The sequence below is a fragment of the Pipistrellus kuhlii genome, unplaced genomic scaffold, assembly GCF_014108245.1.
Source record: "Pipistrellus kuhlii isolate mPipKuh1 unplaced genomic scaffold, mPipKuh1.p scaffold_m20_p_5, whole genome shotgun sequence".
Lineage (NCBI taxonomy): Eukaryota > Metazoa > Chordata > Mammalia > Chiroptera > Vespertilionidae > Pipistrellus > Pipistrellus kuhlii.
In genome coordinates this window covers 81605668-81622943 of record NW_023425551.1, presented here as the reverse complement: position 1 = coordinate 81622943, position 17276 = coordinate 81605668, and the positions used below count along the sequence as shown (strand labels likewise).

The following is a 17276-nucleotide window of genomic DNA, read 5'->3' as shown; positions in this document are numbered from 1 at the left end:
GCATATTACCCTTTTATTAGTGTAGATGTGGGCAGAGGTGAGCTAAGGAGCACAGCAGACAGCGAGGGTTGAACACAAAGGGAGGGGGAGGATGGAGCTAAGGCCCTGCAGCCAACACTGGGCCTCCAGGTCCAGGGCAGGGAGGAACCAGCAGGGAGGAGCAGCTATGGGGTCAGGAGCCAGGACCAGCCAGAGCCCAGGCGGCTCTCCTTCTGAAGTGAGAGCCCAGCAGGAAACCTCTTCAGGCTGCGAAGGGGTCAGAGAGAAGCGTCTATCCTGCCCCTGAATCCATGGCCGCCTCAGCTCAGGAGCTCTGCAGACAGAGCACAGTGCAGTTCCCAGGCCCAGCCAGCAGGGGCGCTGCCCTCCCAGGCCTCCTGCTGTGGCTCCCAAGTGAGAAGAAGCTCTGAGGCCACAGGAGGCAGAGCTGCTCTAGAGCTGCCTCTCACCAGCAGGAGGAGGCTCTGCCGTGTGGGCGGGGCCAGAGCCACCCCAGGCTCCCCTTCTGTCCCCTGGCTCCTCCCCTGCACCTTCTGTTCTAGGGAAAGCCAATGGGTCCCTGAGAGGATTAAAGAGCCTTACCTGTGGGCTGAAGTCCAGAGTGTCCTGGGAAGAGAAGGAAGATGCTGCTTAAACATAGGAAGGTAAGTGTGACCCAAACACAGGGTCCCCGCCCAGGCCACCTGAGCTTGTCTAGCAGCACCCGCACCCGCTGACCCCAGAGCAGAGCCCAGAGCAGGGCCCGAAGCCCTCACATCCAGAGTCCTCAGTGACCGCAGGGCCTGCTCCTCCATGTGCCCCAGGATCTGCACCCAAAGCCCGTGCGTGTGAACCCGTCTCTGCCCACAGCCCTGGCTCCTCATGTCTCCACCCTGAGAACCGGGGCTAGTGAGTCTGCGTTTCCAGGACACGGGAGACCCACAGGGAGAGAGAGGCCTCTGGGGCGCTGCCACCCCAGAGCTCACCCAGCAAAGCCCCGTCCCCCACCCTCTGGGGCCTCGCTGCCAGCGGCTCCTCACCTTTCCGCGCCCTGAAGGAGATGAGCAGCCCCGCCCCGAGGAAGAGCAGCCCCAGCACGAAGCCCCCGGCCCCACTCAGCACCTTGCTCCGTGCGGATCCGGACTGGGCCCCTGGGAGGGGAGGCTGGTTTCAGAGGGTTTAGCCCAAAGCACCTTCTCTACTGAGACCCTGGGGGAGGGCTGGGGGAGGAGGGTCTGGGAGGGATGCCCTAGAGCAGCGTTTTTCAACCGCTGTTCCGCGGCAAAGATGTTGCCTGGTGTGCCGTAGGTGCAGACAAGACAAGAATTTTATAATTTTTCACTATTTTGTTTACTTAATATTTCATAATTAAGTAATTATAAAATACTTTCTTTGTGTTTATTTGATTCCTATTCAAGAGAACTACTTTATATATAGTCCATATAGGCACAGAGTTAAATTTTTTAACATTTTCTAATGGTGGTGTGCCTCGTGATTTTTTTCATGAAACAAGTGTGCCTTTGCCCAAAAAAGGTTGAAAAACACTGCCCTAGAGGAAGCAGAATAGCCATTTTCGGGAAAGAGACTGAGGTCACACTGAGCAGGTAAAGGCCCAGTCATTGGCTTCAGGTGCCCCCACTCCGGACCCAAGGCCTCTGCTTCGGCCTCTGAGGGCTGCGGGGCCCGGGCGCGGTGACCCTCGGTACTTGGCCCAGGTGACAGAGCCGCAGACGCAGAGCAGACGGGGCTCTCCCGGGCAGGAGGGTCCCCCGCTGTGGAGGACACGCCTCCTCCCGATCACAGTGGGCAGCTCAGCGCAGGCAGAAGCACCCGCCCAGCCCACAGGGGATGGTGCCAGGGCCAAGGGGCACCATGAGGGGAGAGGGTGGGAATGGAAAGCAGGGCAGGAATGGTGGTCCCAGGGCTATGGGTGTCCGCAGAGCGATCACAGGGCTGCCCTGTGGCCTGTGCTGAGGGAGGGACCCCAGCAAAGGAAAATGGGGTGTGGGGAGAGGGACCCTGGCCCTCAGGGACAAGCAAAGGCCCCTGTGGGGGGTGAGGGGGTGGACCGGGAGGTCAGAAGGCGTCTCACTCCACTCCACGCTGGTGGGGCTGGTGCTGCTGGGGTGCTCCACTTGGCAGGTGTAGACCTCCCCGCTCCGGGGCACTGTTTCCAGCATCACCAGCATCTGGAAGGTCCAGTCCCCGTTCCGGATCAGGCCCGTGGACACCACCCCGGCCTGCTCTTCCTGGCCGTCCCGCAGCCAGCGGACCTCAATGTGGCCCGGGTAGAAGCCGTTCACGGAGCAGACCAGGAGGTTGTGCTGCTGCAAGCGCTGGGTCTTTGCAGGGGACACAGTCACTGTGGGCGCAGCTGGGACAGAGGAGGCGGAGGGAGACGTGAGCAGACACGAAGCCCCTGGTTCTCCCCTTCGGCCTCATCTCTGGTCTGAGCCCCAGGCCTGGGCAGGCCCCCCTGAAACCGCCCTGTGGCCCCGCAGGAGGTAGTGCCATGGGCCTTGAGTCTCCTCCTCCAGCCGGGGCCCTGGATGGGAGAGATGCTGGAAAACAAATCAGTTTCACTAAAATAGAGATGTTGACAGGAAGCCAGGAAGGCTGGTCAACAACCTTAATTGCTCTAACCTTTAGTTGAGATATTGTTAGCTGAAGCAGAATCTACCTTATTTGTCCTGTGTAAGTTTCTGTTATTTCCTGCCCAGGGAAATTTCTGTTTATCTTGCCTAAGATGTTTTCCCCAAAGCCTCAATAAAAGGGGATGGCAGGGCCAGAGCAGGAGTAGTTCTCCCACTAGAGTTGGACTACCGCCTGGTCCCCCGTTTCACCAAATTGAATTTCTTCAAGTCTCTTCATTTGTGTGCGGCCCTTCTCCAGAAGCTGAACCCTGAATTGGAACTCTTTCTACGCGGGCCGTGAAAGAGAGTCCTATATTTGGCGCCTTCACCGTGGGACTTCTGGAGGAGAAGGTATTTTTCGCCTAAAAGCGAAGGAAGGAAAAAATTACACCTGGAAAAGGTGTGGAAAATTCAACAGAAAAGGTGTGGAAGACTCACTGGAAAAAAGGTGCAGGAAATTCACTGCACTCAAAGCCCACGGCCAGCTGCAGAGTCGTGAACTGTAAGAGGGTGGGAACGTCTTTGTCAGTCAGGCTAATGGGGAAGAATTAGGTTATAAATATAAAGTGAACTTTATTATAGAATTTGGTTTGTATGCTTAAAGAATGTGGTTTCTTGTTAAAATCTTAGTTTGTATTTAGAATTTAAAATCTGTAATAAGAAATGAGACTTCACAGCTGAAACTCCCTCTGGAGCTGAGAAATTCAAAGGTGGCAGGAGAGGGCAAGGCTATCTGCTCTCCTGCAATGAGATTCCTTAAAGTTTTCTTTAAAAATTATAAAAGAATTCGCAGGGAAATGCTGATCTTGGCCAAAGTGGGTGCTAGTTATTACTTCCGAAAGCAAAAAAGAAAGAAAAAATGTAAGACCTGTCTTTATCTTTTAAGCATGAAAAACTGTGTGGCCAGAATTTTTGCTGAAACTTCCCCCAGAGCAAAGAGGACTTGGGAGATCCAATCAGGAAGCCCGCTCTCCAGTGTGCTGAGGATGTGGTAATTCACATTTGAATGGCTATAAACTTCCTCCAAACTCCTGTGGCAACATTTTTTTTTTGGAAGTTGGCCTAATTATATAAAGAGTAAAGTTTAAATTTGCCTCATAAAATATCTAGAGGACAGAATGGAAACTCTTAATTGACTATGGTTTGTATTTTTCTTAGAAATGTAAAGTGTTGCCGAAACCGGTTTGGCTCAGTGGTAGAGCCTCAGTCTCTGGACTGAAAGGTCCCAGGTTCGATTCCAGTCAGGGGCATGTACGTTGGTTGCGGGCACATCGCTGGTAGGGGGTGTGCAAGAGGCAGCTGGTCGGTGTTTCTCTCTCATCAACGTTTCTAGCTCTCTCTCTCTCTCCCTTCCTCTCTGTAAAAAGATCAATAAAATATATATTAAAAAAAGAAATGTAAAGTGTTATTAATCTAGGACATGCAAAATATATTTGACTCACCAGCTTTAAAAGTTCAAAGTCCAAATTAAATGGGGAGAAGCTATATAGTTAAAATGTATTTTCTTTCATGATTAAGAATTCAAAATAAGTTGTTTATTATTAGTTTAATTAAAAAAGAGGATTAATTCTGTGATCTCAACCAAATATTTTCTATGCAAAAACTAGTCTAAACATAATTGATATCTTAAGATAATAATAGATAATAATAACAGGTATTATAATATTTAAATCATACATAGATACTTGTTTGATGGTTTTTTTCCATGTTAAAATTTCAAGGCCTTAACAGAGATGATTCTTGGAAAGCTCCAAGGGCCCAGAGTAATATAAGAAATTTATTCTTTCTTCTTATATGAAAACTCGTTAAAACAGATCTAATATACTTAAAATTGCATGGAAAGTCTTATCAAATGAAAAATTAATAGATATATATTAAATGTTATGAAAGTTTTCGCCTGAAAGAAAGGCAAAAACAATATATTTTTTCAATATAGCCAAAATTTTCAACAGCAGTAGAATTTCAATAAAGACAAAAAGGCTCCATGCAGCCTGCATTTTGGAATTGGCTGTAGGTAGGACACTGTTTATGCTTTTGGATCAGACCAATAAAGTATCAAACCTATAAATTTTACTGAATAAGTTTCTTTGCTTTTTTATTTTTAAATTAAAGATACCTACTTAAGTTACTTTATAAATTAGCTTTTACAATATAATCAATGTCATATAAATTAAGTTACATGAGAAGCCAATATTTTATAAATAATTGAATCCTAACTTTATGTTGCCACCTGCATTTTTAATTAAGCTAGAGTAAGGGCAACATTTGTGGCTTGTGAATTCAAAAGTAAATTTGCTTTATTTTTAAAATGAAGATACCTACTTTAATTACTTAAATAAATTAGATTATTAAATTATAATCAAGGTTTTCAGCTAAATGAAAAGCCAATAATTTTATAAATAATTCTAATAAAGACCAGAAACAGCTAGTGATTGCTTTATTAAATATATACATATATTTCAAATTTCATGAAGGTTTTGGCCTCTTAAGAAGGGCAAAACGAAGTAACTAAATATTTCTTCCAGTTTGAAATTGAATTATCATGGATTAAAGCAAAGAATATTTTTACATGATATTATTCTACAATGTCATTATTATTTTTGATATTTTATAACAGCATATTGTACATTTATCCCAAACAAACTTATAAACTAATTCTTTGAATGTTTGGCAGCAATTTTAAAAAGCATATGAAAGGATTTAATCCCTTCCACTGTGTGGAAGGCTCCTTGAGAAGGCACTTGGGCATTCTATATTGGCCCTTCTTGCTCTTTTTGACAAAGAGGGACCAACTTCTCACATTCCGATTACTCACAGCTGTTGCCTGAGTTTTCAAATTATGCTGAGGTTGAAGCCTCGTGGTGGCTGGCACCATGGATCTGTCCCTTTCCCAATGGCACAAGCTGGATCCTCCCTGGAGAAGAAACCTGGGTTCCCCAAGATATGTGATCAATGCCGGGGCCCCGCCAGCAGGCGAGGGGATCCCAAGGCAGGTGCTGGGCATGGAGGCCATAGGGGCAATAAGCTACCAAGGAGACAGAATTAAACCTCACATCACCCTGCTTGGCCCTGGAGGATGGCTGGTTAGCCAATGACGGGTAAGATTCCTCAAGGGAGGAACAACCTAAGACAGGCACAGCCGCAGAGGGCCATTAGGAGAGAACTTGGGGGTCAACAGAGGTGGGGCACAGATCCTCACCCCCCAACATTGCCGGGGCTTGAACCTTTGCCCCTTCTGAGGGAGGTCTCCTGCCCCATGGCTGCTTCACGCTTCCCCTGCCCAGCTCAGATCGGGACCCAGGCAACAAACGGAAACTTGTCCAGCTCAGATCGGGACCCAGGCAACAGAGACTTGGCCGACAACAGTTGCCCTATATCTAAATCTAGTCTAATACCAACAATGTTTAGAGCCTTCTCAAGGATGCAAATAATCCTTTGCATTAAGATTTACTGGGTATTCTGAAAATTATTGTTAGAATATTAAGTTTTATAGTAAAATAGCAGTCAAGTTTTCAGATTAACTTAAATTGGCTAATTGAAATAAGTAAATATTCAAGAAAATTTCATTATACCAAAAGCTGTTTCTAAAGTATTAACTAAAATTTCTATTGGTATTTCATTTCATGGTAAAATCACTTATATTTTTGTGCAAAAAAAAATTTTTTTTACTGCGTTATAAAATTTTTCCAAAAGCCTCTTAATAATTAAGTAAAAAAAGGGGGGATAGTGGAAAAATATTATGTAAGGAAACATATTCAGAAAAAAAATTTTTTCTTTAAAAACTAATTTTTATTTGTAAATGCTAACAGCAGGATGAAAAATACACATGATGTCAGAATAAGCCAAAGAAAAATCATTTAGGCAAAAAATATAAAAGGATCTCAAGTACAATTTATAGAAAAGATTCCATTATTAACTTTCGGTCGAGAATATGTTTGTATATTTTCAGGGAACAACTCCAAGACCATGTGGATTTCTGCAACAAAGAATTGACAGAAATACTCCAGCCATAATGACAAGAGGAAAAACAGAGCAGAGATGGAAGATGCTGACGACGCCTTGCCATACTAGCAGTCAGCAGATGTGCGTCGCTGCAGGTTGTCCAGGACCAAACCAGAGGTCGGACCTGCATTGCCACCATTTTTCCATCATCCGGATACCATTGCTGACATGGACTCAGAACTGCTGGACATTAAAATTTGGACTCAAAAAACTGTTGGACATTGAATCTGGAATTCAAAAACTGTTGGCCCAGTAAGAAACGTACTGCAGATTGATTTCATTTGACTCTCAGCAAAGCCATTGTTGCTTGTTTCATTTTTTGTTTATTTCTAGTCTGCATATGCAAAATTTTTAAGGAAAGAAAATGGGAGAGATGCTGGAAAACAAATTAGTTTCACTAAAAAAGAGATGTTGACAGGAAGCCAGGAAGGCTGGTCAACAACCTTAATTTCTCTAACCTTTAGTTGAGATTATGTTAGCTGAAGCAGCCTCCACCTTGTTTGTCCCGTGTAAGTTTCTGTTATTTCCTGCCTGAGATCTACATGTAAATTTCTGTTTATGTTGCCTAAGATGTTTCCCCCAAAGCCTCAATAAAGGGGATGGCAGGGCCAGAGCAGGAGTAGTTCTCCCACTAGAGTTGGACTACCGCCTGGCCCCCCATATCACCAAGTTGAATTTCTTCAAGTCTCTTCATTTGTGTGCGGCCCTTCTCCAGCAGCTGAACCCTGAATTGGAACTCTTTCTACACGGGCCGTGAAAGAGAGTCGAATAAGAGACTCTGAGGAAATCTGGGGGAGTTTTCACTTGAAACAGCTCCTCATTGCTGAATGGAAGTGTTCACAGATGTGTGCAAGGCTCAGAGTGTGTGCGTCAAAGTGTGGTTCTGGAGCAACGCTGCCTGGGGCACATCCAGGCTCTGCCTCTTCCTGGTGATCCTGGGAGATCCTCTCTGCTCAGCTCCTCACCCACAAGGGGGTGATCATACTTCTCACCGCTTAGGGACACATGAGGACCAATGGGCTAACATATGTACAACGGCGGCCGGAACGCAGCCCTCACTCTGTGTCCCTGTTTATTACATGTGGAGAGAGAATGTGAGGAGAGCAGAGGGAGAAGCTGGGCCCAGGCTTGGGGAGGGTGGGACTCAGGGTGTGGAGTCCTGGGAATGTGGTCACCCCTGGAACACAGAGATGGTCCCCCTGAAGCAGGAAGAGGGGGATTCCCCAGCTTCGGGGCTGGGTCCTGAGGGAGAGGGAGGAACAGGGAAGTCCCATTATACCACTTATAGTGACGCTCACTGAGCCACCCGCTCCTTCTCACAGAAGCCAATCTGTTATTGGGATTCCTGTCATTTATAATTGTCTCTTTTCAGTCTGACATTGGAGCTCAGGCAGGCTGGGACTCATTGACCTGTGTGCCTCCTGCCAGAGACCAGGCTCAATAAATACAATGAGGGAAGAGAAGACAAGGTGGAGGAGTTGGTGGAGAGGAAGGAGATATCTGGGAAAAATATTTTTATTTTACCCTAAAAGAATAGGTTTAAGATTGATGGAAAATCATTGCTAGCAGCCTGGGCCTGTGTGGCTCAATGGTGGGGTGTGACCCTATGAACCAGGAGATCATGGTTGGAATTCCAGTCAGGGCACATGCTCGATTGCAGGCTGGATCCCCAGTGTGGGGTGTCTGCAGGAGGCAGTCAGTCAGTAATTCTCTCTCATCATTGATGTTACTCTCTCTCTCTCCCTCTTCCTTCCTCTCTAAAATCAATAAAAATATGTATATTTTTTAAAGTCATTGCTAACAACTTTGCAATACATTTCATTATATTAAAGATGTTTAAATTCCTAAAATGGAAAACAAACAAACAAACAAACAAACAAAACCAGAAACCAGGAGCTGGAGAAATGCTGAATCCATGTCAGCAAAGTGTCCCTCTGGCTGCCTAGAGAACCGGAAAATCTCTGAGAAAAGGCCTGGACCCAGGGGTGACGGACAATAGGCCATTCCTAGAGCAGGAACAGCCATTAGCCAACACGCACGGGAAAAATGTTCCAAAACCTGAGAAATCAAAGAAGGATGAATGAAAAGTAATAATCAAAATTTCAACTGTGTATTTGGCAATATTGAGAAAGACCTAACAAATAGAATTCAAAGTAAATTGTCTCAACTCTAAAACGTTAACATGTAATTACTTCAGTACTGTCAGCGCGTGTGGATGTCACCTCAGTGTGTGAAGTCACAAAGCTACAGTGTGGAGCCTGGTCCCATCACCTGTGTCCACACAGGAGCACGGAGGGGAACAGACACTCAGACTAAAGGAGCTCAGAAAGGCCAGGGGCCCCGGGGCCCCGCCCGCCCTCACACCCAGCCTGACCCTCCCCCAGGGAGAGGCCTGTGCACCCAGCACCCCTATTCCAGGGCTCAGGGTGAGGGGGGGAGGGAGATTTGGCCAAGACAGACCTCTCTCACCTCCCACCTCCTCCCTCCCCTCTGCTCCCCAAACCCTCCCACAACTGGACACGGCTGGGCACCCCGGAAACGCCCCAACACAGGACAGGACCTCAGGGTCCCCAAGGCCGCCCCCCAGGCCCCTCAGGTGCTCCTCACAGCCCTGCGTGCGCACCTCCCTCCCGCCCCCGCCACCTCCCCCTCCGCCCAGGCTCACTTTTATGATGCACCAGGAATCTCTCATCAATCTTGTAGCTTTCTCTGCACAACCAGTGCACCGCGGCCCGCGCCCGCTCCAGTTCCTCCTTCAGGCTGTTGAAGTATTCCGCGATGGGCCGCCCCAGCTCCGTCACCGCGATGAACTCTCCCAAGTCGCTGTCGAAGCGCATGAACTCCTGCCCATTGTAGATCCATCTGCGCAGGAACCGCACCCGCTCCGTCCCGTTGAAGAAATAACACTCGAACTTAGGCTGATACAGGAAATGTGCTGCGGGGACAGGAAGGACCCTCACGCGGGTGAGAGACGATGGAGACGCCGTCCAGTGCGGGGCGCCCAGGCGGTGGGCACACAGGACCCGGCACCCACTGCCAGCACCCGCCCCCTCCTCTGGGGCCGGAGGGAGGCCACAGGCAGGGAGACCCCTGGGACCTCAGCCACTGGGGACCCACTGGGCTTCCCGCGGGGCTCCGGGCTCCAGGCTGGGCGAGGACTGTGCCATCACCGCCTCCTCCTAGATGCCCCCTCCCCCCCATCCTTTCACGATCCCCACACCCGCCCAGTGGCGTAGCGGGGGGGGGGGGGGGGGGGGGGTGGCGGCAATCACCATGATATTTAAATTTAAAAAAATATAGGTATATGTAAAACTGCAAATCGCGCCCGCGCTGATTCAAGCCAAGCAGACCACGCGGGTGCGGAAAGGGGGGCAGGTGAAGCAGGTGGTGCAATAGAAATTTTCGCAGACGTTTTTAAATGGGGGGCAGCAAATTTCCGGTCGGCCCCAGGCGACGAAAGCCCACGCTACGCCACTGCACCGGCCTCCTCCTGTCACCCCCTGGGCAGGGGACCGGTGCCAGGCCCAGCTGCCCTGGGTCCAGGCAGGAAACCGGGCATCGCCCTCCGCCCGGAGCTTAGAATTCACCAAAGTGCGGGCACAGCCAACCCCAGGCGGTTCACACAGGAGGGAGATGTCAGGGAAGGGGGTCTGGAGCAGGGACAGCAGGATCCATGTTCCTTCAGGGCGGGGCCAGTGGCCTGAGGGACAGGATGTGGCCTGAAGGATGCCTGTGTGTGTGTGTGTGTGTGTGTGTGTGTGTGATGGGGGGGGGGGGGGGGGAGGGTAGAGGCACATTTCAGGGGAAGGCACTGCCACCTGCGAAGCCTGAGGGAACCCATGGCCTCTGGGAACCAGAGACCCGGCTCTGAGCCCAGACAGTGGGCGGGAGGGGACAGAGCCTGGAGGAGTCGGGGTGCTGGGAGCCTGGGGGTGAGTGAGGGGCCTTCTGGTCCCTGTAGCGGAGAGTACTGACGAGCTCAGGGGTTACACCCCAGTCCCAATAGGGCGCCCTCTCTTTCCTGCATGTCCAGCCAGGAGGCGCAGAGACCCAGAGCACAGCCGTGGAGAGAGCCGGGGGATGGATGGGAGCTCTGACCCCCTCGCTGGTGGGGGAGTCCCTGCAGGAACGGGAGGCCCTTCCTGAGAACAGGCCTCACCGCGATGCGGACTCATAGGAGAGACTGGACGGTCAGCAGACAGGCAGTGACAGCACTCCTGGCGTTTGGACTAACATCGCATAAGGCAGATAAGAAGGAAGTTTTAGGGACCGGTTTGGCTCAATGGATAGAGCATCGGCTTGCGGACTGAAGGGTCCCGGGTTTGATTCCCGTCAAGGGCATGTACCTTGGTTGCTGGCATATCCCCAGTAGGGGGTGTGCAAGAGGCAGCTGATCGATGACTCTCTCTCATCGATGTTTCTAACTCTCTATCTCTCTTCCTTCCTCTCTGTACAAAATCAATAAAATATATAAAAAAAAGAAGGAAGTTTTAAAATTCAAGTGACTGAATGGATTCAACAAGGAAGTGGTGAATTTGTGTAACTCTGTAGTTTTTTCTTAATAAACTTTGAAAAGCTTCATTGGGAGGTGTATGTGTGTGAAGGTGAGTCTAGAATTTTCAGAAAATGCCATGTCCAGCAGTGTTCCCCACCTCAGCACTGTTCTCTGTGGGTGGGGCGGGTGCTCTGTACACAGTGGGCTGCACATGGCATCCCACCTGTTGTCAGAGAACCCCCGTGTGACACCAAACACGGCTTTAAATGTGGCAAATGTCCCCTGGGTGGGAAGGGAGAGAAGGGTTGATTTACCAACTGAGAAATCTGGAGTGAAAAAAAAACAATGTTGGTTACACAGCACTTGGGAATTACATAGAAAGTTCTACTAATATATCTGTTGAAAATCTATATGAAATGTATATATTTTAAAAATCTGGTTCCAGTGCAGAGTAATTTTTTTTAGCAAAATAAATTTGTTCAGAACCAAGATCCACCTGTTTCTTTGCCTCGCTACCAAATCACCAAGTCATCATTTATCTTCCACATCGTCTTCTTTCTTACTCTCCCGGCCACTGGCCACTGCTTGTCTGCAGCTACAGCCACAGCCATTTCATTCCATTTCAAAGTCCCAACTAATCCATGTTCTAACTGCCTCCTGCTCCCAGTAATACCAGGAGGCATCAGGTTACCAGCCTTGGCCAATGTGGACTCTCATGTCTACAGGCAGGTCCCTCAGGAGGGGAGCAGCTAAGATGACACCCCCACAGAGACAGGTTACAGAAAGGAGCAGGTCCCAGCTTTAGATGGAGACCTTCACGTAGAAATGATGGCACAGAGGAGGGCACTCTGGTCAGACCGGGTCCCTCTAACTTTACACAAATTCTCTAGTGCCTTCCTGACAAGTGAGAAGGTTGAAAAGAAACATGTGTGAGTTGTTCACTGTAGCCGGTGTGGTTGACACTATCAGGCCATGCACAGGAGCCTAACTGAACGGCCGCCTGAGAAAGCAAATAAAAATACACGATTCCTGCCCAAACCTGTTTAGCTCAGTGGATAGAGTATTGGCCTGTGAACCAAAGGGTCCCAGGATCGATTCCGGTCAAGGGCATGTTCCTTGGTTGCAAGTACATACCCAGCAGGTGGTGTGCAGGAGGCAGCTGATCGATGTTTCTCTCTCATCAATGTTTCTAGCTCTCTATACCTCTCTTTTCCTCTCTGAAAAATCAATAAAATACATTTTTAAAAAATACATGATTCCAACTTACATTTGGATTTCAGTTAAATAATTGCTATTTCTCTGAAATTCAACTTTAATCGGGCATCCTGTATTTCCTTTGGGAACAAAAGCCCATTTGCTGGCAAAATCTGAGTCAGAGGAGTGGACTGAAACTTCTCTGTGTTTCTCACAGGCTCGCAACATAGTTTGAGCCCACATGGAACTTTTCAAGATGGAAACAGCAGTCCTTGCCTCTGCTGCCCTCAACCCTGAGACACACGCTGGCACAGGGGAGCATCAGCAATCTGAGCAGCCAGTCAGACCAGCCAAGTCACTGCTCACAGTGGGGGTAGAAGCCCAGCTCTGGAATGAGGATCTACATTAGAGCATTAGCTCTTCCACTGGATCAGATCGTAACCCAGGGGCCTTGTTCTTTATCTCCAAAATAGGTTTAATGGTACTGTATTCCTCACAGGATATTGTAAATTTGGAATTAAATAGTGATTCTTCCTAGTGCCGATCATATAAGCACTCAATAAATACCTTGTTATTTTAATTTTATATTCCCTAGGAATTCAATTTTCTATCCCTTAACTTCCTAGATAAAATACTATCTTCATCACCATTTGGCAGTTGTCTTTTATTAATTTTATTATGAAATGTCATTTTGAACACAAGGTCAGAAACATTGGTCTCTGTATATAACGGGATATATATGCCCCTAATATGAAAACACTATGCTGACAGAGAAGAGAGGACTTTCTAGATTCTGAGGCCTAGTCTATGTGACCTGGTTCTACAACTAACTTTGTGACTCGGGGTCAGTAGCTTGAACTCTCTGAATCAGAGTCCATGGTCATTACATCTGTACTTGCTGCAGGGAAGACGGGAGGGTTATGAGAGTCACACACTCACAGGGAGGCCCGGTGCATAGTAACTGCCTATGTGACGGTGCTCCACGCCGGAGGGACCAGGTTTGTCTTGTCCATGACTCCACCCTCATCACCGAGCGGTGACTGTCTGCTCTGGGTCACTGATGAACAGTGGCTGTGGATCTGGTGGCTTTCATAACCAGTCACCTCTGCCTTCAAGGTCACCCAGTGACTCCTTGCTGATGACTGAGCATCTGGTTTTCACATCCCCCAGCTTCCCTTCAGGCTCCTTTGTCCTTATGCTTTAGGTCCACTGAGCCACTGAGCCCAGCCCACAGTCCCCCTTAGGTGGCAGCTCAGAGTCACTGTAATCACCCCTCACGTCTTCAGCTCCTGTCTTCTCTTCAAATGGTCCGATCAGATCCCGTCTCATGCACTCTACTGACTAGAAACTTCAACCCCACCAAACCCAGTGCTCACTGCTCTGCATGTCCTAACTTCCTGCCTCCTAGCAGTTCTCCCTACACCTGGCCACTCCCTCCTTCTGGAAAAATCTACTCTCCTCACTGCCCACATCACCTTCTCTTGGATTTCCTCACACACTGCACCCCTCCTCAGTCCCCTTTGCCGAATCATTGGCCCTTGGTCCTCTGGGCTCGACCCTTGGCAGCTTCATGTCTGCTTCTCTCTCTCTCTCTCTCTCTCTCTCTCTCTCTCTCTCTCTCTCTCTCTCTTTCTCTCACTCTCTCTCTCTCTTATACACACACACACACACACACACACACACACACACACACACCTCTTCTTCCTCCTCTACTAACCAGGAGTTGAACACAGCACATGTGTCAATGATACCAACACAAACACCCATGCCCTGGCCGGCCATGACCTCCAGGCTCCTGTGTTCAATTGACCTCTTGGCAGCTCCACACAAATGTCAGCCATTCCCAGCTTACACAGAACCTTTCTTCCTCACCACCCCCTTCAAACTGCTTCTTCCACAGTCCTTCCCATCCCAGTACACAGCTCCACCAAGTTTATTCTAATTATTGAAGATGAAACCCAAGGATTGTGACTCCTCCCCCATTTCAGCCATAACATGCCATGGAAATATCTTCCCCAGTTCCGCTCTCTTCCCCTTTCCCGCTGCCTCCGCCGCACACACTCACTGAAGCCCAAGCTCCACACCTGGGCACTCTTCCATGCTCCTCATGGCCCCGCCTCCTCTTGTGAGCCCTGCAGTCTAACCTCCACCTGGAAGCTGGGATCATTGCTTTTAATAAACATACGTGGATGCTCCTTGTAATCCTCAGTAGTTCACATGTCTCTTCAGATAAAATTCAAACTTCTTACCCACCATCAGGGCCCAATATGATGTGTCTCCCGTCTTCTCCAGCCTCTTCACATGTCAGTGTCACTCCCCAACTTGCTCCTGTGCTGCAGCCACGCTAGCCTTCTTCCTGCCCCTCTAACACGGCAAACATGTTCCCACACTGTGGCCTTCCCCGTTCCTCTCCCTGGGACACTTGACCCCTAGATCTTCACATGTCGGCTTCCCTCATCATCCAGGTCTCAAATGCCTCTGAGTGTCACTACCTCCGGGAGAGCTTCCTAACCACTTCAACTGATGACCTATAACCCTGGAATATTATAAAAAACAAACAAACAAACAAACAAACAAACAAAACAATTATTGCTCTGAATTTTCTGTCTTAAGGGGTTCAGGGAGACAGGAAAGGAGATTCTGGGAGGCTCTTTTTACATCTCACATAGTAGGAAGAGGCACCAAAATCACAGATTCTGTTCAGGACAGAACACAGGATCCTCAAAGAGAGACCCTCTAATTCCTTTTGGCTCCCATAAAATGACAGAGAAACTTTCCTTTGGGGATAATTTAATGCAATAAATGGAGCACTGGGTGGGAATTAGTCTGAGATCATTATTTCTCAATCCTCTCAAAACCCCAATGGAAGGGGACACAGGGTGGGGAGGTTTACTGGAGGCAAGATGAGAAGAAACAGCCGAGATACATGGAGGCCCTTGCACATCTCACAGTGGCCAGCACCGCCCCTTTTTGTGGTGGAAAGAATCGAGGTCATGTGATAGGCAGGTGGCCTCTGAGGAAAATGCAACCACTTTCTAAGGGCCATGGCCTGGTCACGGTGACAGAGCTCATTTCCTTTCTTCCTCACCCACAACAGCTCACCCCCAAGGAGCACTCACGTGGTGTGTACTTGGCCTGAGCCAGGGGAGGCCTCAGTGCCATCAGCATCACCGTCAGAGCGGCCATCCAGGAGCCTCCGGGGAACCGCAGGCACACCATGCTGGAGCTCAGAGAGGACAGGGGCAGGGAGCAGGCAGGTCTCACTCAGGGAGGGCTGTGACCCTTCTCCACCCATAGCCCCAATAACACCAACTAGGGAACTCATTCTTTGTTCTTTGATTGGGTCATCTCAGTATTTAGAACCAATCAGCATCAGAGGTGAATAGCATCACCAGTTGCTGGTCAGAGATGCAGTAGAAAGGTCCTCTTCTGATACTTAGAAATTCCTCCATTAAAAGCATGGTTATTTCCAGGTTTGGGGTATTATAAATAAGTCTTCTGAAACTTAAATAAAAGCTTTGATTTAGGCTTTACAGGTTTGGTCTGGTTGTGTCAGAAACACTGTGCTGGGCCCTGTTGTGAGGCAGCTCTGCGCTGGTCAGTGATGAGCACACAAGTTGGAGCCTTTGGGGGCCATTGGTCTCTCTCTCTGCAGACAGAGCCGCTTGCAAATGGGTGAGTGAGTGTGCTGGGAGCTGAGGGTGAGGGAGGTGACTGCAAGTTAGGAGGCCTTCAGTTTTGTCCTATTTTTAAAAGTCTTTATTGTTGAAAGTATTACATACTAGTATGTCCCCCTATTCCCCATGGACCTCTTCTAGGCCTCCCCTGCCCTCACCCCAGCCCCCGGCCTTCACCACACTATTGTCTGTGTCCAGGGGTTATACACACACACATAGGAGTTCTTTGTTGATCTCTCTCCACCCACCCACCCTCCCCTGCCTTTCCTCTGAGGTTGATAGTCTGCTCTGTGCTTCCATGTCTCTGTATCTCTTTTGTTCATCAGATTCCACATATGAGGAGACCATGTGACACTGTCTTTCTCTGACTGGCTTAGTTCGCTGTTGCACCACAACTGAGTGTTTAGATTTGGGGAAGTGACTCAGCCTCTCACAGTTAGAGCCCCTGTGATCTTCTAGGTGTTTCCATACTGGGAAAGGTGTGATTCTGGGGACACCTCAGGAGCAGTTCCCCTAGTAACTGATGACCTGACAGGCTGGTAGCTGCTGATTGGAGAGAATAATCAGTGAATCTTTTCAGGGGGAAGCCACTCAATGAAGGAAATGGAAAGTTGTTCAATATTTTAACCCGAGTGAAAGGTTTTCAGGTTTCTGTCCTGGTGCTGTCCCTGAGCTCAGGACACCTGGGAACACACTGGAGAAGGGGCTTAGCACATGGCATCCATGAAAGAGAAAAATAAAAGAATGAAAGGACAGCAGAAGTACTGAGGAAGAAGTCACTAATAAACTGTTAAAGAGTAATAGGATAAGGTGATTGGAAAAATAGAAAATAAAGTTTCAAAACATATAATAGAGTCCTGAAATGCATAAATGTCACAATATCTATCTATATACTGTATATGAGGCTCCTAGAACCATAAGAAATGCAAAATACTCACTATTAACAACTCTTTCTCAGATTGGCCCCCATAAAAATCAAATTGTCCCCTGTGAAGGGTGTGCCCCACGTTGGAAACCATGTCTTAAACGTTCTCATCACTAGAAATTTTATTAACTACGTGTGGTGTAGCTGTTACCCAGACTGACTGTGGTGTCATTTCCAATAGATAAAATACCCAATCTTTACGTCGCACACCTGAAACTGATATAACGCCACATGTCCGTTATCCCTCCATATAAAAGGGAGTGAACTTTATTGAGCAACTCTGAGCATTGTACTCTGTGCCCAGGATATACAGGGTTTCTTTGCATCAGATTTCTGTTTAATTCTCACATCATCTCAGTGAGCTAAGGGCC

The 17276-nt window shown here is 48.3% G+C and overlaps 1 protein-coding gene across 1 annotated transcript; it reads right to left on the bottom strand.

Moving 5' to 3' along the window:
* Nucleotides 1-15613, bottom strand: LOC118705671 (DLA class II histocompatibility antigen, DR-1 beta chain-like). The gene is given in 7 exon segments (XM_036414702.2): nucleotides 1-313; nucleotides 583-606; nucleotides 1020-1130; nucleotides 2072-2353; nucleotides 9280-9549; nucleotides 15423-15544; nucleotides 15546-15613. Coding segments are annotated over 7 exon segments (876 nt in total). The 5' UTR covers nucleotides 15599-15613; the 3' UTR covers nucleotides 1-299.
* Nucleotides 15614-17276: the final 1663 nt, after the last annotated feature.